The 23,889-nt window shown below is 46.2% G+C and overlaps 1 protein-coding gene across 1 annotated transcript in view; it reads right to left on the bottom strand.

Moving 5' to 3' along the window:
• Window positions 1-23,889, bottom strand: part of VEPH1 (ventricular zone expressed PH domain containing 1) — a 66,200-nt gene that overhangs the window by 19,912 nt on the left and 22,399 nt on the right. Inside the window, exons 6-10 of the mRNA XM_088171101.1 lie at window positions 21,198-21,364; window positions 19,921-20,130; window positions 15,948-16,168; window positions 10,421-10,630; window positions 9,018-9,358 (exon numbers count right to left, since the gene is read on the bottom strand). Coding sequence (XP_088027227.1) covers window positions 9,018-9,358; window positions 10,421-10,630; window positions 15,948-16,168; window positions 19,921-20,130; window positions 21,198-21,364 — 1,149 coding nt within the window. The remainder of the gene's footprint in view (window positions 1-9,017; window positions 9,359-10,420; window positions 10,631-15,947; window positions 16,169-19,920; window positions 20,131-21,197; window positions 21,365-23,889) is intronic.

Raw genomic sequence — 23,889 nt, 5'->3', positions numbered from 1 at the left:
AAAATCATGGAATAATGAAATCATGGAATACTGAAATAATGGAATATTGAAATCATGGAATACTGAAATCATTGAATATCAAAATCAGCCACAAGCCAGAGAGAAACTCAGAGCCCCTGTGGGGAAACATCCAGTCAGGATTTGGGACACTGCTGCAGTCAGCAGGGCACTGATGTGTCTGCACCCTTAAAGAAGGAGAGAAATTCAGAATTCAGTGCTTCAAGGCTCACCCATTAACCCTTTACTGCCAAATGCAGCAGGGGCAGCACAGCCCAGCCAGGCTGTTCAAAGCCTTTGTGCTTTCTCCTGTGTTTGGGATATCAAACCATCAGATCCATCAAAGCTGGGTATCCCCTATCCTTATTTTAAAAAGTTTGTTGGAAAACTCCTGCCCTATCAGGCCCCAGCTGACACTTGTGGGATCCCAGTTGAGGAAATGGTTTTAACTGGAAATGGAGCCGTTGAGGTGCACAATTCTGCTTTTGCTAAATATTACAGATCATGGAATGGTTTGGGTTGGAAAGACCTTAAATCCCACCCTATTCCACTGTCCCAGGCTGCTCCAGCCTGGCCTTGGACACTTCCAGGGATGCAGGGGCAGCCACAGCTGCTCTGGGAATTCCATCCCTCCCAGGGAACAATTCCTTCCCAACATCCCATCTGACCCAGGAATTCCAATATCCCATCCACCCCTGCCCTGTGTGCATGTGAAGCCATTTCAAACCCAAACACCTTTGTCAAGGGATGAGGAAATGGTTTCTCCTTGCCAGCTTCTGGAGGCTTTGCTCCCAGCCTCGCAGCCATCTGGCCTCTCTGCAGCATTTCTGGCAGATTCCAACATCCCACTTTTAGATTTTCTGCATTTTCAGTGACAATCTGACCACTGACACTTCGTTCTGACAATGCATTCTTTTGTACCTCTGGTAAACTCATTCCTCACTTTTACATGAAATACTGGATTTATTACATTTCCCTGCTGTGCATTCACATCTTGATTAGATGGCAAATGTTAAAGCCAAACATTTCAAGTTGTTGCTGGACACAGAGGCTGCCTCTGCTCTCAGCCTGTCCTTGTCAGGAGATCCAGAAACCATCTCAGCTTAGTCACGTTTTCTCAAAAGCCACAACTCATTTTTCCAGTTAGGAGATTTTCTTTGAGCATTTCATTCCTTCCCCCTTCTCCCCACGGTAACTCACCAGGACAGCCAGAGACTGAGTCACATCCCATGATCAACACACCCAGCAAGGAAAAATGGGGCATAAATCCACTTCTCTTGCATTAGTGCCATAAAATCCACACACTGGCAGCGCTGGCTATGGAGGAAACTTGAGTTGAATTACCCAAACCTGCTCGTGTTCACTAGAACAGAGGAGTTTGGGAAGCCAAAGGGGTTAATTAGATTCATCCTGACTCCTGGGGCACAGGAGAGCACACAATGACATTTCCAAGGAGGCTGTTGACAGATGCTCTTCCAAACTGCAGACCCCTCACAGATGCTAAAAAAACCTTCACTGATGCACTCAAGCAGAAATCCAGGCTTGGCTTCGGGCCATGTGTGTGAAAAGTTGATGTTTGAGATGGGAAATGACTCGGAGCTAAAATTGACCCTAAACCACGTGAAGGGGAGCAGGCAGTTTGTCCTTCCTCCTCCCTGGAACACAGTTACAAAACCACGGATTGACAAAAACGCTGGGAGCAGGAGGGGCAGCCCCTGCTAAGATCGTGTTTGACGGGCTGGGAAGGACATCCCTGAATGCTGCAGGCTAAAAAAAAAAATGGCAAAGGATCTGCGGAGAAACAGGAGCTGCTGAGAAAAGTGTTGAGCAAGGTTCTGTTGGTGACACTGAGGAGCACACGTGCCAAAATCCACGGCAGCTCCAGAGCGGAGCCCTGGCTGGCTGAGCACAAAGTTCCTGGACAATGCAGCCCTCATTTGTCACTCCAGCCCTCATTTGTCACTCCAGCCCTCATTTGTCACTCCCCACTGCAGAAATCTCCTTCCCAGACAATGCCCCAGCCTCGGGAATGAGCTGGGCTGTGACTCAGGGCTGCTCTGCTCTCTTTGATGTGCTGAGTCTGGCCCTGGCTGATAACAGCCCACGAGTGCTACGTGCACCTTCCAGCAGCTTGCCATGGACCACCAGTTCCTTCTCTAGCAGGGAATATCAGTTATTCCAAGGTCAGCAGAGTCATGGAATCGTGGAGTGGCTTGGATTGGAAGAGAACTCAAAGATAATCTAATTTCATCCCTGCCATGGCAGGGACACCTTCCACCATCCCAGGCTGCTCCAAGCCCAATGCCCAGCCTGGCCTGAGACACTTCCAGGGATCCAGGGGCAGCCACAGCTTCTCTGGGAATTCCATCCCAGCCTCTCTCAGCCAGGAATTCCTTCCCAATATCCCATCCATCCCTGCCCTCTGGCAGTTTCAGACCATTTTCTTCTCCTGCCTGTTCATTACCTGCTTTCATTCTCCTCCTTCCTCAGCCTGGCCAGGAGGGTCCAATCACCACAAGAAAAGGATTTTAAAACGTGAGAACACGTGAAGAGCAGCACAGGACACAAACCCACCCCACACAGTCACCAAATGCCCCAAAGACTGATCTAGACCCCAAGGAAAGGTTCCTCCAGCCAAGGAACATTTCCCAGCCCAGCTCCTGGCCAGCCTCTGCCTTCCAGCAAGGGAATAAGCAACAATTTGTTATTCCTACAGGAAACAAGGGAATGTATGTTGCAATTTTGAAGTTCACAACCGAGTGGTTGTGCCTGGGGAAAAAAGAACAAAATATAACCAGAGGAATGTCAGCAGAGCTGTTAATTGTTACCTATTCCAGCTTCACATGCTGGGCTGAACCAGGAGGGTACAGAGTCACTGGCTCTGGGAACAATTAATGCATTATTTGATTTATGTTGGTAATCCTTTACTATTAAATGAAATCTGTTAATAGGAGTAAAAATATGCCCATAAATTTCCTAAATAGAATCAAACCCACACATAAACATGGAACCAATAAGAAATGGATGCAACTTTTCAAATTTTGGGTTTAAGCTTTTTCAGCTTCCTCATTTTCCTTTGCCTGACCTCTTCAGTTTGGGTTACAAGAAGTATGCAAGCAATAAATACGTTTATAGGAGGAGAGGGCAATTTTTAAAGCCAGCAGCTTCAAGAAATGCTACTTTATATTGTTTTTAACACTGCTAACTCGGTGTGCAGGGCATAAGTCAGTCCCAAGGTTTCACCTCCAGTGAGTTACACCAACACTAAGAGATGGCAGGGCTGGAATGGGGGTGGACACCAACAACGAGGCACTCAGCACAGGCTTCACATCCAAGGGGGCAAAGCCAGGAGCTCAGGAGCCACAAAATCATCCCAGAATCACAGACCGGGCTGGAAGAGCCTTAAAGCTCATCCTGTTCTACCTCCCCTTCCTCCCCCTAGACCAGGTTGCTCCAAGTCCAAGTGCTCTGGTTGATGCCACCACGCACAGGAGTGTCCCAGGTGCCAGGTAAAGCTCACCTGGAGAGCAGATCTGCTCCCAGGGCAGGGTGAAGCCCCCAGGATGTGTGTAAGGGAATCCAGGGAAGAGCTGGTTGCATTCCCAGCCCTCTGCCTGTGGCTCTGGGAATTCCTGCAGTCTGACAGCCTGGATCAGCAGCATCACCCTGGCCATCCTGAGTGGTGGCACTGCCATCCCCACTCGTCCCTGACCTTTGGGATGCATTTGGGGTGGGATGGAAGGGCAGCTCCTGTTTGCTGTGAGCTGTGCTGAGCCTCCCCAGCTCTGTGATCCCACTGCAGGACCCCAGCCCCATCTGTTCCCAATCAGGCTCTGGCTGATGGAATGCTGGAATTTCTCAGGTCGGAGCAGGGGTGAGCACTGCAGGGGAGCAATGAGCTTTTCCATCCATCTGGTCCCCATTACCCCTCAGTACCACATAAAACATAATAACAACCACCCTGGGGGCCAGCACGCTGCAACCTGCTCCCCCTGTGCTTCCTCCTCCTCCTCCTCCTCCTCTGCCAGGAATGTTCACTGCATGGATTTCCTCCTGCATGGCACCCAGGAGCCAGCAGTGACTGCTGCAAAAGCCTTCTGATATTTTCCCTTGGATGTCACTGAACGTGGCCTCAGTGACGAGGGGGAAATGATTCCATGAGCTCCCAGGGCTCTGTGCTTTCCAAAGGAGATGGCAAACCCTTCAGCAGCCTTGTCACACAGATATTGCCAAATACTTTCTTTCCAGCAGCTCAAACAACAATCAGAGCTCTGAGCATTAATGGTGGCTTTTTAATCCAAATTGTCTAAAAATGGAGCAGAACTACAGCAGAAAACAAGGGCCTGTCCTTATATATAGATGGTTATTATAGATATAATATATATATTTATGTTACATGTGTGTATATATATTTGTTTATAACCAAATATATATATAGTTATTATATACATTATATAGATGTATTACATGTGTGTATATGTATATTTGGTTATTATGTACATTATATATATGTATTACATGTGTGTGTATATATATGTGTTTATAACCAAATATATATATATATATATATATATATATATAAATAGATATATATATATATTTGGTTATAACCAAACCCAGCAGTTTGATTCCCTTTCTGGGAATCATCTGCACCCAAAAGCAGCATAAACCTGGCCATGGGTCTGGGGACTGTCCTGGCAGTGGGAAACAAGGAGAGAAATCAGAAATCAGGGTTGTCCCAGGTGGGCTCTGCAGGAGAATCTCTCAGTGCCAGGAGGAACTGAGTGTCCCCAATGGCAGCTGGATGCTGTGGCTGTCCCCAGAGCAGCACTGGCAGGTCACGACACCAAAAAGCACAGAATCACCCCAGAACCTGCAGTGGTTGGGGTTGGAAGGGCCTGGGCAGCTCCCACCAGCATCACCCTGGAGAGCACAGGATCCTAATCCACCCCAAAAAATATGGGCTGAGGAAAAACTCTGCTGAAATCCGTGAAAACTGAAGAGCCTGACAGATATGGTGGCTGCTTGTTTTTCTTTTCTTTTGAGGAAAAGTTCCCCAGGATTAAGAGGCTTGAAGTGATGACCACGATGTTAAAAAATGCCTCAAATTGCTTCAGGTATGTCAGAAATGTGGGCCAGGACACGAAGCTTCAGACTAAGCAGGAACTGAACCAATAAATGGGATTTTTGTGGGTTTGGGTTCCTTCTTTCTGCCCCAGCTCAAATCCCCTCTCTCACTGCAGCGTTATCCCAAAAAAAAAAATTCCCTTAAGCACAGGAGTGAGGTGCTGCAGTTGTCTGCTCTGTGAAACACCCCCAGCCCAGCCCAGCCCTTCCCTTTAGGATAAAATCTGGCCAGGAGCTCAGGGCTAACCCTGCTCCTGCTGCAGGATCATCCCCCAACTCACAGCTCTCCCCTGGCCGAGGCACAGCCAGCCAAAAAAATCTGGAAATCTCAAACAACAGGGCTGACATGGCAATTTTTCAAGGTGTGCATGAGGAATCTCCAAACTGTCACAGGCAGTTCGTGCATCCACCCTGACACTTCTCAACCTTCCCAGCTGTAAAATCTGACACTCCAGTTAATGTTACATCCATTTGGACACGGAATAAAAAATGGAATGAGCTTAGAAGTCAACAAGGAGCCTGCAAATCACACCCTGGAAAGCAAAAATACTCAGTGAGGGGTAAGACCTACACAGCAAACATCTGAGTCAAGAGCAAAAAAAAGCCAATTTTCAAATCACAGACGATTTCACAGAGCAGAGGGGCCTGATTTGTGTGCTTTGAACTGGCCTGTGACAACTTCATTGCACCTGGAGCAGGGCACACACTCAGCTCATCCTCCCAGTCACTCCTCATATTGAAAATCTCTTTTTCCAGGCTGCAGAGTCCATTTATTCCACATGGACATCTCTGATTTTCCTCACACTCCTGCAGTCAATTTTATCCTTTATCCTTCAAGAATTGATGCAGGCAATCCTAAAATCACAGCATCTCCAGCTCCTGGGCAGGGACACCTGGGACACATTAGTGGCCAGGTCTGAGGGGGCTTACAGGAAAATTGGGATATTCCTGTGTTTTTAAAAATATATAAATATATATATACATACATATATTTATCTATAGATATATATTATATTTTTTCTATATTATATTTTTATATATTATATGCATTCCCGTATTTTTATATATATTCCTGTACTTTTAATATTTTTATATATCATATGTATTCCTGTATTTTTATATAGATATTCCTGTACTTTTTATATTTTTATCTATTTATATATTTTTATATCTTTTATATCTTTTTATATATTTTTATCTATTTCTGTCCTCACATCCCCTTTTGGAGGAGTCCCCAGTCTGGGTTTAAACCATGAGGAATTCACCCCATTCCCAGCCAGGCTGCCCCACCAGGAGCAGAAATACAAGCAGGGCTGGAATTCAGGTTTAGAGAGCAGAATTTGGCCCAACACCCTTTGGAAATTTCTCGAAGTTCCATTGTCACCCTGCTGACCCCCCAGAGCTGCCACAGAAATCCCTGAGCAAGGCAAGGAAAAGTTGGGAATTTGCACTCAAGTTTTGCCACTCCTTCCTTCAAATATCTGTGCCACGAGGCCTTTGCTATGGAGTTCTTAGCTTTTCATCTCTTCCACACATTAAATTTAAATTAAATTGCTCACACATTAAATTTCCAGTTCAAGGCTCCCACACAGCCAAAATTCAGCCAGCTATGTTGATTCACGTTTCCTAATCTTGTTTTTTTTTTTTTTTTTTTTTTTTTTTTTTTTTTTTCTGCTAAACACGTTGGTGAAATGTAAAACACGCCTTGGAGTGAGCCCTGTTAGAGTTTGGGGATCTCTGAAGTGCAATAATTGCAGGTTTTTGGAGTGGTTTGTGCAATATCTGGAATATTACCAGAGCTGTCCCCAGTGGAACGAGCAGGGCTGAATTTCTTCCATAGATTTAGAACGAGTGCCATAAATCTCTGCTCTGCACGTGTCCCTGCTCAAGGAATTTCCCCAGGAATGCTAGCTGAGGATTTTCAGGAAATTACAAGAGTTTGAATGAATTTAGAAATAGTCACGTGCCTAGGATGTATCATAAGAAGTATTGCAGAAAGGAAACTGAGCAATACATTAAAAAATATTCAATATATGGGATTTCATTAATGTGGAGTCAGAGCACTCAGCACTTCAAAAGCCACATTGTTCACTCTCATGTTTTCACTGGAATTTTATGGAATACAAGTTTCATCCTTAATTCTACCAAATAACTATTTCAACTACTAAACCTGGAATTTAAAGTATTTAGGAAATTCTTCCCAAGCATGAACTTTTAAAATATATCTAGAGAAAGAGTTATATCCCTTCTATGAGTGGAAACTGCTTTTGCACTTCTTGACACTGAGAAAGGAAAGAAATAAATCTTTTATCACTTCAGTTGATGGAGCTGAAGTGATGCTGTATTAGAAGGTGATGTTTGAAGTGACTGGAAATTTAATTTGTCAAATTAAATTGAATTTCATTGCTTGAGGCAGCTGCTCTTTGGGTTCAGTGTGGCCCATGGCAGGGTTGGGTGTGAACAGCTCAGGGCCACCACTGAGGGGTTGGAGGCACCTAAATTAATGGCAAAGGGAATAAAAGCAGGAGGATCCCAGCCCAGTCTAACCCAATCCAGCCCAACTCAATCCAATCCAACCCACCCCAACCCAATCCAGCCCAACTCAACTCAGCCCAATCCAACCCAGCCCAACTCAATCCAATCCAACCCAACCCAGCCCAACTCAATCCAATCCAATCCAACCCAACCCAACCCAGCCCAGTCTAACCCAATCCAGCCCAACTCAATCCAATCCAATCCAATCCAATCCAATCCAATCCATCCCAAACCAACCCACCCCAACCCAATCCAGCCCAACCCAACTCAATCCAATCCATCCCAAACCAACCCACCCCAACTCAATCCAGCCCAACTCAACTCAGCCCAATCCAACCCAACCCAATCCAACCCAGCCCAACTCAATCCAATCCAACCCAACCCAACCCAACTCAGCCCAATCCAACCCAATCCAGCCCAATTTAGCTCAGCCCAACTCAATCCAATCCAATCCAACCCAACTCAATCCAATCTAACCCAGACCAGCCCAAACCAACCCAGCCCACCCCAACTCAATCCAATCCAAGTCAACCCAGCCCAGCCCAGCTCAACCCAACCTAACACAACCCAGCCCAACCCAGCCCACCCCAACTCAATCCAATCCAAGTCAACCCAGCCCAACCCAGCCCAACCCAACTCAATCCAATCCAACCCAACCAAACCCAACCCAACCCAGCCCATTCACTTCCAAGAGGAGCAGATCAGACCCACCAGGGATGAAAGCAGCAAACACTAAAGCACCCCAGGGCTTGGTGAGATGGGATCCAACCCAACCCAGCCCACTGGGGATGTCACCCTGCTGTGCCCTCGGGTTCTGTGGTTGCAGTGTCCTGCCCCGAGGCTCCTGACCTTTGTGTCTGAACAGTCTAGGCCATACCTGTACTGAGTGCACCAGCCAAACTACATTTAGCTGTTTCTCTGCATGTTTAACTGGGTTTCTACATTTCTTAGTTTAAAATTGTTTGTAACAGGTGCACTAGATAAACCATTTTTAAGTGGTTTTCTGCAGTCTATTGCACTTTCTAAAACTCTTCAAGGCTACTAAAATAAATTGTGCTAAATTAAAAAAAAAAAAAAAACTAAAAAAGAAAATACCAAAATGAAAAAACCCAAAATAAAAAATAAACACTAATACTCTAAACTACAACCAATCATCTTACCTACAAAACTCATACAAAACACATAAACAAAATAAAAACACCAATCAAAAAAATACATAATCTCATAAACAACGAATAAATAAAATTCAAAATAACCAACAGATCAACTTCTACAGAATCACATTAATTTCCTTCATTCCCACAGAGGGTCTTTGCTGCCCTTTGCCTTGGCTGGGTGTTCAGGCTCCTCCTGCTTACCTTCAATCACACACTGCTCAGGGATGGGAATCCTCCTCCCCATCTCCAGCACAAACTCCTTGACTTTGCCCAGGTTGTCCTTGAGGTGCAGGTACAGCTTGTCCTGATGTTCCACATCTGTCCCTGCCCTGTCCTGCCCAGCCTTTTCCTGGGGGTGACTGGGCTGTGAAACCAGGGGGTTCCCCACGTGCTGGAGCCCCAAAGGAACTTTCTGGTGTTCCTGGCTGAGGCAGAGCTCAGAGAAGGAGATGCCAGCAGGGATGTCCCCGTTGTCCTCGTCCTGGCCTCCCTCAGAGCTCAGCCCCTTCATCCTGAGAGCGTGCAGGGCCAGGCTCTTGGACCTGAGGGAGGGGAAAAAAAAAAAAAAAGGTTTGGAACAGAGGCACAAAAACCACCCCAAAACCAGCCCAGCGTGGGGCTCACCAAGAACCTTCTGGAAAAATCTGCATTTCCAAAGCCGAGCTGAAGCCACGGCTTTAATGAATAAATGAAGTGAAATCATATCCAAACGATATCCACATATCCCAACATCTGCCAGGGGGGCAGCAGGGCAGCCCCAATGCAAGGATCTCACCAGCCCAGGGGTGGTGTGGCTGCTCCAGCAATCACATCATCAAAATGTGATAAATAAATCACATCATAACAATGTGATAAATAAATCACATCATAACAATGTGATAAATAAATCACATCATCAAAATATGATAAATAAATCACATCATAACAATGCAGCTTTTCCCTGAGCCACGAGCTCCATACTGATAAATACTGATAAATATTGGTAAATATTGGTACATACTGGAAAATACTGGAAAATATTGGTAAATACTGGCAAAAATTGGTAAATACTGATAAATATTGTAAATACTGGTAAATACTGGAAAATACTGGTAAATATTGGCAAATACTGATAAATATTGGTAAATATTGGTAAATATTGGTAAATATTGATAAATATTTTTAGTGTTAACACCCCAGAAATGCCCTCAGGGCCTTTCCTGTCTGTGATATCTCAGTGCAGTTGTTTTCCTGCCCTTTTTGCTGCTTTAGGGCACAGAAAAGATTAAATAGATTTCCTAGGGAAGCTGTGGCTGCCCCTGGATCCCTGGCAGTGTCCCAGGCCAGGTTGGACATTGGGGTTTGGAGCAGCCTGGGACAGTGGGAGGTGTCCCCATGGCAGGGGTGACACTTTCAGGTCCCTTCCAACCCAAACCATTCTGTGCTTCTGGGATTTCGAAAGATTTCATCCAGCCCTTAAGTTCAAGGATGCAAAAAATTCCTTAAAATGAGTTTGATGCTGCCTGTGGGTATTCCATGAGCAGAACAAACCCTCCAACGTGTGGATGAAGTTTTCTGACAAAACTGATCTCCCTGAACCCCTCACACGTTTCCCAGAGCCATACCTGTTAAACCTCATATCCTTCCTTTCTTCTTTAGAAACCTGGCCCAGGCTGTATCTCCTCACTGAGCCAGGGGTGCTGCTGTCCACGTTTATTTTCTCTTCAAAAGCCTGAATTTTAACTTGCAGCTTTTCATCTTCTTCACTGCCACTCATGACAGATTTGAAATCATCCAGGGGTGCAGGACATTGTGCCTCGGGGTCGTTTTCCACCCTGAGGAAGCAGAAAGCAGAGGTTTAACCCTGTGTTCATTGTGCTGTTCTCTGCCTGGGAATGGTGGTTTGGAGCTGATAAAATAATTATATTTAAACAAAGATTCCCTGAGGTTATTTTCAGGAACATCTTCTAGATTGATGTATCTGATGGATCAGAAATATTGAACATTTCTGACAACCCTGGATTAAAAAGTTCCAAGCACCAGCAAATCACAGCTCTGTCCCTGATAGTCAAAAGCTTTTCATCTGAACTCAACCATTCTCTCAAAATTGCTAAACACTGACTTATTGCATTATTTTCACAAGGCAAAAGTCAAGCTATTTGTAGACTTTATAAAATTCTGTGGTTTTAAAGCTTTGACCAAAGTACATGCAGTTCTTACTGAATTATTGCACTCTGAGAAAGAAAAATACCTTTAAAAAAACTCAAGAAAAGTTCTGAGCAATGTGACTCCAGCTCAGCAAAGAGAAAATGAAGAGTTCAAATGAACTTGTAGGAATGCAGGGCAAGCAGATCTTATTTTGGATTTGTTATGTTTGCCTTAAAATCACAGAATCATGGAATGGTTTGGGGTGGAAGGGACCTCAGAGCCCATCCAGTGCCACCCCTGGACACCTTCCAGGTGACACTTCCACTGTCCCAAGCCTTGGACACTTCCAGGGATGAGCAGCCACACTATGGAACATCTTCATGCAAAATTCAAAGGTAACTTTCAAATAAATGGAAGAGAAGCTGTTGATTTTACAGCACCAAAAGAAATCTGCTGGAAAAGAAACTGCTGGCAAAAATGTCCCTCAAACAGCTTTGAAAATGGCTTTTTCTGGGTTTCCTCATTGCTCAGAGGCTGCAGACACACTCAGCTCCAAATATTTGCTGGAAATCTGAATTTTGAGTATTTTGACTCTGCCTTGAAGATGCTGCAGCAGCAGCAGGACTGGATTTCCCAGGGACCAACAGCAAGAGCATCACTGCTCCTTCCCCTCTGCCTCTCCTGCTGGGATGATCCCATCTCACTCCTGCAAACTGGGAGGAACTGGCCCAAAAAATCACGGAGGCAGCAGAAAGAAATCAGGAATCTCTTGGAGAATCAAGGGGATTGGGCACAATTTCCTTTTTAAACTCTACCCACAGCTCTGAAACAAGTTTGTTATGCTTCTGACTAATTTTTGTTTGATTTTCTTCCCCCCCCCCCCCCCCCCATGAACAAACATCTGAATAGCTAAATCTGTAAATCATGGATATATAAAACCACAAAATCACACTCGCAGGGGGGGAGCCCATTAAAAACTCCCCAAACTGCAAATTACCGATTGTAAAAAGCCAAGTTTTTTTTTTTTTTTTTTAAGAGCCAGAAATGTGGCATCACAAAATACACTTTTCTACTTGTTTTGATAAAGGCAGCTCGGGATATTTCTCAGGGGAGCTGGCAAGTTTTGTCTTGCTTTGTTTTTAATTCAAGCAAGAGCTCATAATATATTAACACTGAGGAGCACTTGAAAAATATTCTTCTGTAATAAAGACCCTTGATGTGACCTTTCCTAACAGAACTTTCTGGGGATGTAGGACAAGATTTAATTTATTGGAAAGCAGTCACAGCTCCCAACACTGCTGCCATTGTGGGAGCTGAGCTGGAAGGAAAACTTCTGTTCCCTGTGTAAATATGGGCAAAGCCTCAGGGCACAGAGAGGGGATTGATGGACTGGTGGGCTTTGGGAGTGACAGACCCCAACCAGGGAGCCTTGGTGATGCTTGGAATTCAAAATGGGGTTTCAAACAGCACCTCTTTGTCCAGCATCCTTCCTGCTGAGCTCCAGGGCTTTGTGAAGGGAATGCAAGGAAATACTTCCCCTAAAGAATCAAAATATCGTTATGGTTGGAAAAGAAACGTGGATGAATCCTATTTTCCATGTGTAGAGCAGAAAAAAGTCACTCCTAGGGCGTGGAGGGTGGGCTCCTCAAGCCAACTCCTCATTTTTGCCCCTGTTGGTGCCAGGATTTCCAAGTGGGAAGCAGAGGAGTGCCCAGGAGCTCTCCTGTGCACCAGCCTCGTGCTCACAGCAGCTCCTTGGGGAGCCAAAGGCACAAAACCCCCCCAAAACCCCAGAGAAGGCTCCAGCCCACCCCACTGGGATGCCTGGCAGCCCTTCCAGCTCCACTCAAACCAAGCCTTGTCTGCAGCCTTGAAAAGAGGCACTGCTGAGGCTGCTCCAGAAGGATCAGTTTACACCAAAGATGTTTGCAGGAGGAGGAGGAGGAGGAGGAGGAGGAGGAGGAGAAGGAGGAGAAGGAGGAGAAGGAGGAGAAGGAGGAGAAGGAGGAGAAGGAGGATCTAAAATGCCAAAAATAGTGCCAGGCTGCTGAGGGCTTCATGCTTTAAATCCTCTGCACAAATGCACCTCAGTGTCCAGGTGATGCATTTATACATTTATACATTTATGCATAAAGGACATTTCTCCAGAGCAGCAGCACCATTCTCACACTGGGGGGATGCTCACAGTGGGATACAGAGCATCCCAAAGGGAGATGAATGAAAACACACCTGGGATTGTGGCCAGGCCTTCACCTCTGAGCACATGGAGGCCACGAGCGTGGGTCAGGTGCTCGTGGTTTGTCGAGGGAGAGAAAATCATCTCCTCAAATTGGATGGACTAGAAAGTTTAAATAAGGCAAGAGGTGGAGAAAAGATCGTGGGATTGTCAGCAGGATCCCAGACTGGTTTGGGTTGGAGGGACCTTAAATCCCATCCCATCCCATCCCATCCCATCCCATCCCATCCCATCCCATCCCATCCCATCCCATCCCATCCCATCCCATCCCATCCCATCCCATGGCAGGGACAGCTCCCACTGTCCCAGGCTGTGACAGGCTGTCCCCATCCTCCCAGGAAGGGATTTCTCCCCAGTATCTAATCCAAATCTTTCTTTCTTTTTCTTCCTTTGTTTTAAGGCCATTCCCCCTTATCCTGTCACTGTCTGCCTGTGTAATTCCATTGGAATTGATGCTGAAATTGCTCAGAATCTCTGAATCCCAGAATGGGTTGGGTTGGAGGGACCTTAAATCCCATCCTATCCCATCCCATTCCATGGCAGGGACACCTCCCACTGTCCCAGGCTGCTCCAACCCCAATGTCCAACCTGGCCTGGGACACTTCCAGGGATCCAGGGACTTCTCTGGGAACCTGTGCCAGAGCCTCCCTCCCCTCTGAGTAAAGAATTTCCTCCTATTTAACCCAAATCTCTCCTCTCCCAGTATAAAACAATTCCAAGCAGCCACACCACTGGCAGGAGCAGCACAACGAGGACCCACAACGAGGACTTTGAACCTTTCTTTCCCTTTAATTGACTACACTGCCCCTCTAGGTTGGATAAATCCATTAAAACCCCGTGCATGGTCTTTAAAAGCCCCTCTGGGACTGAACAACTTGCAATTTTGGGACAGTAAGGAGCAGCAGAGCATGGCCTGGTTTTAATTATGCTCCCCAGTCCCTGCATGTAAAATTCCCTGTATCAAACAACCCTGGAGCAGCCATGGCTCTGCAGAAATCAGCTTTTCCTCCTGTAAACACAGGGGTTTGGGGAGGACTGGTTAAAATCCAGGCACACACATTAAATCCTGGTTTCCTTCCACAGCACAAACACTTTGGGTTGCAGCAGCTCCAGAGCTGGGAGGGCACTTCCACCTCCACAACTGGACTGGTCCCAACCTCGAGTCAAAATCAACTCTGCTAAAATCAGCAGAGAGCTCTCATTCAGCCTTGTCTGATTGAGCTGAAACTCTGCTTGATACAGGCCTGAAATGTAAAACCAAATAGCTAAAAACTCTGCAAAAAAACAGCTTTTGCTGTGATCTCACACAGCCATGTTGAGATAATGATGGCACAGAGGGTTGGAGAGGCAATGAAATTTAAAATAAATGGAGAAATAAATAAAATGAAGGAGCAGAGAGAGAAAATAATCTGTAACCACACTCATACAGACAATGAAGCTTCTACACTTCAGCCAGTCTTTAACAAAGAGAATTTTAGAGAGAAACAGCCAGCTTTGGATGAAAACCTTGTCTTTAACTGATTTTCTAGCAGCTCTAGAGATAAATGTTAAGCACAGAATATAATAATGAATAGGAATATCACAGTATTTTAACAAATAAAGTAATTTTTCAACCATAAATGGAGGGCTGGTTTCTGCTGAGGTTCTGCCACCAGGTGAAGCTTGGATATTTCTCACAGTCAGAGGAGGGGCTCTGTCTGAGTTCCTCTCCTTTTTCATTTTTACCTCTCTCCAGGACACCAATTTTTAATTTCTCCACTGACCTCACTGTTTTGGCTCCACTGCTCCCAGCCTGGCTCCAGGGCTGGCCTTCACCCTTAGGAGTTTTCTGACATCTGTGTTCCATTTTTCCAAAGAATCACTATTCCTCTGTGCCCCCCCTGACCCACTGCAGTATAGACAACTCTAATTATAAATCTCTCACTAATTAGAAGTGACTGGCACCCTGTATTTAAATAACATTTCTATCCTCACCATGACAAACATCACAATGCTTTAACCTTAGGATGCACAGTCAGGAGCAGCTGAGTGAGCAGAAATCTCTCTGTGGATGCTTCAGAAATTTATCTCAGAGTTTTTTTGGACAAATCTCCATCAGGGAGCTGTGCCAGCCATTGTTCTCATCAACCTCAGTGGGCATTTTCTAGAATAAACTCAATGATAATTGTGGGGCCTGACTTCATTGATTTATTTTTAACCAAGGCTTTATAGCTTGCTTAAGTCTACTTATCTGGGGCATGGCTTTCCTCATGGCAATGGGAGGAGATTTAATGGGAATTTTGATGCCTGGGACAGAGTCTGGGCAGAGTTAGAGGAATAAAGCAGAGATTTATTAAAAGGCTTCAAAGGATTCACCTTGGGCAGTGCAGGAGCCTGGTCAAGTCTACACCCAAGATGAACCTGAATATTGAGTTTTCACACTTATATAAGTGTGAAATATATTACATATATATATGTGTGTGTGTGTGTAATAATATATATCACATATTGGGGTTCATTGTCCAACCCCAGCTCCAGGTTCTGCAGTCCCACCCTCCCACATTCTCTCCTCCATTCTCTGCTCTTTGCACTTTTTGGGGCTGGAGCTGCAGCGTGTCCTTGGTTGTGGGGCTGGCAAAGGATTGTTTGGTGTGCCTGAGCTGGGAGGAGACCTTGGAACACTTGATATAAAATTCAGAATCACACACCAATAGGGTAGAGAGTGTGGAAATGTGGAAGGTAAGACTCAGGCAGCAGCAGAGCCCAGGGCAGGGCAGGTCTGGCAGTACCTGGGTGCTGCAGCTCCGTCGTGGTCCAGCTGCCGTGCCAGCAGGCGGGCGATGGCAGAGAAGCTGTTGCTCATCCGATAAATGTCCCTGCTCTGGGAGCCCAGGATGCTGCAGAAACTGTCGGTGAGGCTCTTGATCTCCAGCAGGAGGATGTGGTGGAAGGAGTGCTCCATGTTGGCCAGCTGGTTCACCAGATACAGCAGACACGTCCTGGCTCGCTCCTGGGCAGCGTGGGGACAGGAGGACAGGGCTGAACACGTGGGCAGTGAATAAATCATGGGGTGCTGCTGGGAGAGGGCTGGGGTGCTGATGGGACAGGACTGGGGTGCTCCTGGGACAGGATTGAGGTGCTGTTGGGACAAGGTTGGGGTGCTGATGGGACAAGGTTGGGGTGCTGCCACTGACTCACTGCCCTGGGGAAGAGTGGCTGCCCCGTGCTGGCAGAGCTGCCTCAAAAGCAGTTTATTTGTGGTTACACTGAAGTGACTTTTGTTCCTCTTGGTGTTACCTAACCCAGGACGTGTTGTCTCCTCCTCAGACCTGGAGCCAGATCCCTGAAGGCTCTTTAAGGGCCCTGCATGGTTCTGGGTTAGATCAGCCTGGCTCAGTGGCTCCTCTTTCACCAAGCTCCCCTTTCACCTCTGCTGAGTCTGGCTCAGCTGTTTCATAAAACCAGAGAATGGTTTAGGAGGGACCTTAGAGGCCACCCAGTCCCAGCCCTGCCATGGGCAGGTTGCTTCCACAGGTTGCTCCGAGCCCCACCAGCACCTCCAGGAGTGGGGAACATCCAGCCTGGACCTGAACATCTCCAGGTTAGGGCTCCTCTGTCCTAATTAGATTGGGTTCCACAGTCCTAAAAACACCCAAGTGGGAAAAGCAGTGGAAAAACCAGCAATTAACTCAGGAACTCCCATCAGATCCTTCACTGGGGGAATCCTTTAACTCAGGGAAGCCCACTTGGTCCTCAGCAGATGGAAACAGGAACTGGGAGAAGTTTGGATTTCAGCCTGTGCTGAAACACAAACAAAGGCAAACACAAACAGCTTTCTTCTTGCCAGAGCTCATGTGCCACGCACGTGCTCTGCTCTCTGCAGGGTCCCAGCCCCATTTCCTCCTCTCTTCTGGGACCTCGGAACCAGAGAGCAAAATCTGCTCCAAGTTTGGTTCCAGGCCCAGCTGGGCTATAAAAACACCCGGGAGATTTTGGCAGGACGTGGTGGGAGCATCACGGGCGAGGCAAGGTAATGGAAGGAAAATCAGCTCTGCTGCATCCTGCCCTGGCAGGGACACGGGGGAAGAGTGGATCACACAAACCCCATCCCTTCAGCCACGTGGGGAAAACTCCAGTTCACCCTGGGCTGCTGGGACCAAGGAGCTTTTTCCTCAATGGCTTGGGCAAGGTTGGCTTTTTGGTGTGCACTAATTTATTTGAAAGCCGAGCCTTCCTCCAAGAGATAAACAGAGGCTCAATTAACATTTAAAACGCATTTTTGTTTTCTAAACAAACTGTGCAGCAGACTAAATGGAGGAGCAGTTTTGACCATTTTCCTGTCACTTTGATCCAGCTGGAGAGTCTCCAGCCATGCTGAAATGCTGCTACTCGCCTGGAGTGAGGTAAAAGAACAATAAACTTGCCTGAGTAACATAATATGTAACTGTTTCACAAAACAAAATTAAAGCAAAATAGCTCCACATGAAAGCAGCCCTTATCCCTGCCACAATTCTTATCCCAAATGTTTCCCAAAGCCTATTTGGATGCACATAACCCCTTGTTATTTCAGCAGAGCCCGTTTGATGTATTTGTGTATTTTCTCATAAGCAGCCCTTACGTTTTATGGCATTACATCTGCCAGAAGGTGAAGAGCTAAAGCACAGGCAATGAGGTGTGGCAAAGTGTTGTGCTGTTTTTCTCAAAAACAGGTTCAGGAGATTACAAAAAGATCACAGGGCTTTCAGAAATAACTCCAGCTCCCAGGTGGCTCAAAACATAAGGGGAAAAATAAAGTGTCTGATCACCCTGAGCCCCAGGATGGTTTTTCATTTGCACAGATTCGTGGTTAAGGGACAAGTTCTGATTTCAGCTTGCCCCTTAGAGTGTTGCTGACACCAACAGAAGTGATGTGTGTAAACAAGGAGCAACCTTTCAAATCCAGAGCTCTCCTCTCTCCCAGGGTCCCTGGAAGCACAAGAGGTTTTTTTTCCAGGAGCCAGCAAGGATTTGCTGCTCAGATCTACAGCCTCAAGCATCAAAGGCCAAGCCTCAATCCTTGCCACCTCTTCTCCCCAGGCAAGCCTTCCAGTGAAATAAAACATCAACAAATAAAACTCCAGCACTACCATTGATGTCTCCTTGCCCCCTTGTTTTGCCTGGCCAGGCAGGGGACATCAATTCCTGTCTGAGAAGTGACAGAATATCCCAGGCACAGCACAGGGAGAGGGGGAGAAGGGATGAGGGAGGGTTTGGGAAGGCCAAAATGAGATGAGATGAGACCACCAGAGGCACAGTGGGTTGATGGCTGGAAGTCCTGGAGGTTTTTTCCCAGCCTGGGGAAATGATTTGTAATTAAAATGACTTATGATTCCATGATCCCACCTATGCTCAGGAATCAGCCATGGAGGCATTTCCTTCTCCTCTCAGGTGAGGGGATTCTTTGTAAAATCAGCTTAGACAGGGTTTGGAACAGCCTGGGGTAGTGGAAGTGTCCCTGCCCACAGCAGGGGAATGGGATGAGCTTCAAGGTCCCCTCCAACTCCAACCACTCTGGCATTTTAAGACCTTCCACAATTCAGAATTATTCACACCTCCTAACTTTATAGAGAGCAAAACAAGAGAGGAGCTGTTGATCTCCTGGGGGAACATTCACCTCCAGCACCCTCTGTGTGTTGTTTTTATCCCTGTTTTTGAGCCTGGAGCAGGGTCCCTGGATGTCAGTGACAAACACAGCAAACAAATGACAAATGTGTCCTCCCCATGGGCTGGGATGCTGCTGAGTCAGCAGCTTCCTAAAAAAAAAAAAAAAATCAGACTCATGACACAGGACATGGTGAGATCTTACTCCACACTTACTCCAGGGAGACTGGACATCAATTATTCAGTGCAGGCTGTGTGTGCTCCACTCATAAACCAACAGGTTAAAAATATGAGGGGGAAAATATTCTTTGAATTCTGTCTTTGTAAACTTTAGTGTGGAATTTCCAGCACTACGTGAAACCCGACAGGGCCAGTTGGTTCCTTGCTTATTTTTGGTTTGGTATAAAACAATCACAGCAACAAAAGGCAAAATAAATAAATTCAGCCCCTTTGAAGTAGCAGAACTCAGTGGAATCAGAGCCTCAGAGACACCCAGATGGGGAGAGCTGGTTCAACACCCCAAAACACAGAATCCAAATGAAATCCTTCAGTTCTGAGCCCAGCTGTGCTCAGCTGAGGATTGGCTGGTTAGCAACTGTAAAGTTTCTAGAAAAATGCTGACTCTTAAATATTAAATACAGAATTATATGTGGTCACCTGCAGATCTTATAAAAGTAAAACTTGTTGGGGGATGGAAGTAAACAAGGAGAGAACAAAAAACTTCATTTGGCTCCCAGGCCTCAATGAGATTTTGGCTCCTCTTTCCACACAACAGAAATCAGATTTACAAAGCCAAGCCAAATCTGGTTTTGATTCTTCTGAGACAAATTTAATTTTACATGAATACAAAGTTCCAGATCAGTAGAAACAGCAAGGATGGTGCCTTCCTGTGCTGCTCACACACACGAGGCCCAGCCAATACACACCCAAATTAATTGCCAAAGGGGCAAGGACTGGAATTAAATCATCTTTAAGGTCCCTCCAACCCAAACCATTCCATGATTCCATGGCAGGGCAGTCTGGTTACTCGTGAAGAAAGACATAAGTGGATGCATTACTTTATAAAGATTAAAAGCACCCCCAAACCCAAGCAAGTCTTTTTGTTTTTGTTTCCCACCTTACCTCATCGAGGTGTCCAACAGCTCCAAAGATCTTTGCAGTCTGCCCAATCAAAGTGGGAAAAGTCTCCCCAATTTCCCTCAGGGTGGGAAGGAAAGGGGCCAAGGCTGCAGGTTCATAGCTGGATATTTCCAGAAGGATGTTTAGAATCACCTCGCTGTGGTTGGGGTCCCTCAGGTGTCCAAATAAAAATGGCAAACACTCTTTCAGCACCTGTTAAAAAAACCAGAAACAAATTGGATCTCTGTTTTGAATTGTGAACGTATAACCAGAGAGACACAACCACCAGAGTGATAAAAATAAGCCACCAGACTCTGAGTTAACAGAAGAGTTTTCCACTCTTGGTGACCTTTGCATGGAGCTTTGCTGAGGTCAATCCAAGTTCAAGTGAACATATGGAGTAAGGGTAAACTCTGCTGTAAAATATGGCAGTTATGCATAAATAAGTAAGGAAATGCCCAATTTAAAACAAAACAAAACAAAACACCACCTCTACCAAATATTTTCCTTGCTCCAGGCCAGTCTATATTTTATTGATTAAAACAACATAAGACTCAGCCTTCCTCAGTGATGCAGTAAATTAAAGTACTTGTAGAAATTTTTGGGGTTCCTCCAGAAACTAAACAGTGTGGCAAGGTCAGGAGCTGGAATAAAGGGAAAAAATGGGGGCAAGACCCTCACTGCACAATAAACGTGCTGGAGGTAAGTTGTCATTTCTTGTAAGAACCCAATTTTCAGGAGGCTGAGGGTGTAATCCTCAGAGCCATCTGCCAAACAGGATGCAAGTCCCCACTGAGGGATTAATGCAGGATAAACAGGCACACTAAATTACCTTGGATTCATGGAAACTGCTGCATCTGTGGAAAAGACATTCAGACACAGGGCATAAAACAACTCCTTCTTCTGTTCCTTTTTTTTTTTTTTTTTTGAGGATTATCAGTTCTCATCAGTTCCTAAATCATGTTAATTGTCCTTGACATGGATTTTAATACAGTTCATGTACACTGACAGAAACACAGTTATGGGATTTCACACTCAGCTGACAGAGGAAGAGCCAAAAACATCGGAGACAAATGGTTTAACCCAAACCTTCTTGTCCAGCAGAGTCTTTGCTCCCTTCTCCTTATGCCTAGGTGGAGGATTTGGGATGGAATTAAAGAATTGACAGGGAATTAGCAGAGGCAGGCACTGCCCTGCGCTGTGCCATTCCTCCCTCCCCAAGCCTGTGCCACACAAACCCTCCAAAGGAAGGGCAGGGAGACACTCCCAGCGTGCTTTACCCCCACTTGTCTCTTCCTGGCCACGGTGTGCAGGAGCCTGAGGATGTGCAGCTGCTCGGGAGGGTCCAGCTGGGCCATGGGTGCCACCAGCTCTGGCAGGCGGGCGAGGATCGGCCGCGGCCGCTGCTCGTAGAGCGCGGGCAGCACCCGCAGCAGCATCGAGTTCCCTGGGGACACACAGGGACCACGGTCACTCAGGGCTCTGCTGGTGCCTTCAAGCTTAGCTTTCCTATTTCCAGACTCAGCACTGCACTGGTGTAGAGCTCTGAACTTTATAGAAACGTGTCGGCTATTGCTGCAGGAGCGGTGAAGAAATCACGGGGCACGGTGCGGATGCACAGAGCTGGGCAAGCTGTGTGAAAACAGGAAAGCTTCCCCAGGGACTGCCTGAGGGACACGGGAGAGAGAAACAGAAAGGGAAGAATCTCAAACAAAGATGCACCTGCTATTATTTACAGGATGTGTACTGTGAGAAATTGTATGGTTTACAGTGAGAACATCTTGCTAGAGGTGTTGCTTGCTCTGGCCAATGGGCTGTGTTCTGTTTTTTTGGTTAGGGAGTGAGTGACACCACAAGGAAGGTGGTGTCACAATAAAGTGTCCCTTTCCTGTCTTGAAAGGAGACCAATGTCACTGTGTGTTTCATGGTCGCTGTTCCATTGCTGACTGCACACCAACAGCGATAGCACGGCTTCCTCTCAGAGGCAGAAGCTGCACTTTATTGTAGAAATACTCACATTTTATAGCCCACCTCATTGAACCAAGAACAGGGTCAGCTTATTGGTCCAAGGAAGGCAGAACACCTCTTACAAATGTGCTTTTACCAAAACATCACCTCTCACACGTATGCATCCTGTAATCCACTGCAGGTGCAACTTTTGTTATTAATTCTTTCCTTTCTGGTTCCCTTCAAACACCTGGGAAAGCAGAGTTTTCCTCTATCCACATCAGCGAGTTCTCCTCCCAGCTCAGGCACACCAAACAATCCTTTTCCAGCCCCACAACCAAGGACACGCTGCAGCTCCAGCCCCAAAAAGTGCAAAGAGCAGAGAATGGAGGAGAGAATGTAGGAGGGTGGGACTGCAGAGCCTGGAGCTGGGGTTGGACAATGAACCCCAAGGTGGAAATGGACCAAAATTTATAAAAGTGTGAGAACTCCTGACTTGGGGTCCACTGTGCATCCACATCCAGGCTCTTGCACTGCCCAAGGTGAATCCTTTGAAGGTTTTTAATAAATCCCTTCTTTATTCCCTTAACTCTGTCCAGCCTCTGTTCCAGGGAGCCTCTCCAGCCATCACTGCACTGGGGAGAGCCCCACAACACCAGCACACTCCTGGAGACACCAGTTTAACAATCACAGAACAGTTTGGGTTAGGGAGATGTCAAAGCTCATCTCCTTCCACCAGGCTGCTCCAACCTGGCCTTGAAGGATCATCAGTGCAAAACCAGGGAGGCATAAAGCTGTAAAAAATTGTATATTGGGCCAAGAAACCAAATAAATTATCCAAATAGAGCAAATCATTGCAGGCGTAACAACATTGTGTAAATAAAACCCTACGAATTCCTATTAATTATCATCTTATTTCTGAATATCATGAGAACATTGCTTAATAAGCTTTCAGTTTTGGATGATGCTCTGTTGAGTCCTAGGCCAAACTAAGTGTGATTTCAATTAACTTAGAAACAAAAGAAGACAGAAACAAAAGACAAAGAAACAACAAAAACAAGAGACGAAACTACAATTCTCCTTTGCTGAGATTCAGAGTTCCAAATCAAATAAGCATCATGTGGAAGGAATAATTGGTTAACAGAGAGCTAAACATGCATTTGAACAGAAATAGTTAAAAATGCCATTTCCAGGAATAGAAAGGAGCCAGAGAGAGCCAACTGCAGACAGACAGAGATATGCTAAACCCTCTCTCACACGTTTTCTTAACATGTCTGTGCATAATTCAATTTGAAGCCCAGGCTCATACCAAAATATATAACTTCACATCGCAGTACATGCCTGCCTCGATGGATTTAAATTTCACTTGAGCAACATATGGAAAACATCTGCCTATTGCAAGCTAGCATGGCTCCTTTCTGTCAACCCTTGCAAGTCCTCACGGCCTCTTTGGATTTGGTTTCCAAGAGGAATCAGCTCTCTGGCCTGCTGCTTTTCCTCCCGTTCACATCTGAGCCGGATAACTGTGGAAGATCAGCAGATCTGTTCATGGATGGTAGGAAAGGGATATTTGGGTTCAGGCTGGAGCACGTGGGGCTCTTGCCAGATACAGCAAATGCACCCCAGGACACGGCTGGGTCTCACAGCCTCCCCCTGAGCCAAGAAACCAGCACATAACTCAGGCAGGTTCAGACAGCTCTGAGCCCAGCAGCTTGTAATGATCCCTGAGGGTCCTCATCCTCCTCAGGAGCACCTCTGCACTCAAGCCAGCCACACTTCTGCACTTTATCCTGCTTGGGGGATCCCTGGCTGCTCCCCAAAGGCTGCCCCGAGCCCCCAGTGCAGCCAAAGGCCAGGTCAGACCCCACTGCCACCCCAGGGACACAGCACATTTATCTGTTCTACACAATCACAAAGGCCAGGGGCAAAGGAAAGAGGTTTGCTGCTCAATCACCCTGAAAAGAAGAGCAAAGTGCCCCATTCTGGCCATTCCCCAACCACATTCCCTGGGCTCTTCCTGATGTT

Source organism: Sturnus vulgaris, chromosome 10, assembly GCF_052056855.1.
Source record: "Sturnus vulgaris isolate bStuVul1 chromosome 10, bStuVul1.hap1, whole genome shotgun sequence".
NCBI classification, from domain to species: domain Eukaryota; kingdom Metazoa; phylum Chordata; class Aves; order Passeriformes; family Sturnidae; genus Sturnus; species Sturnus vulgaris.
Note: the sequence above shows the minus strand (reverse complement) of the source record. Positions and strands in the feature narration are given on the sequence as shown.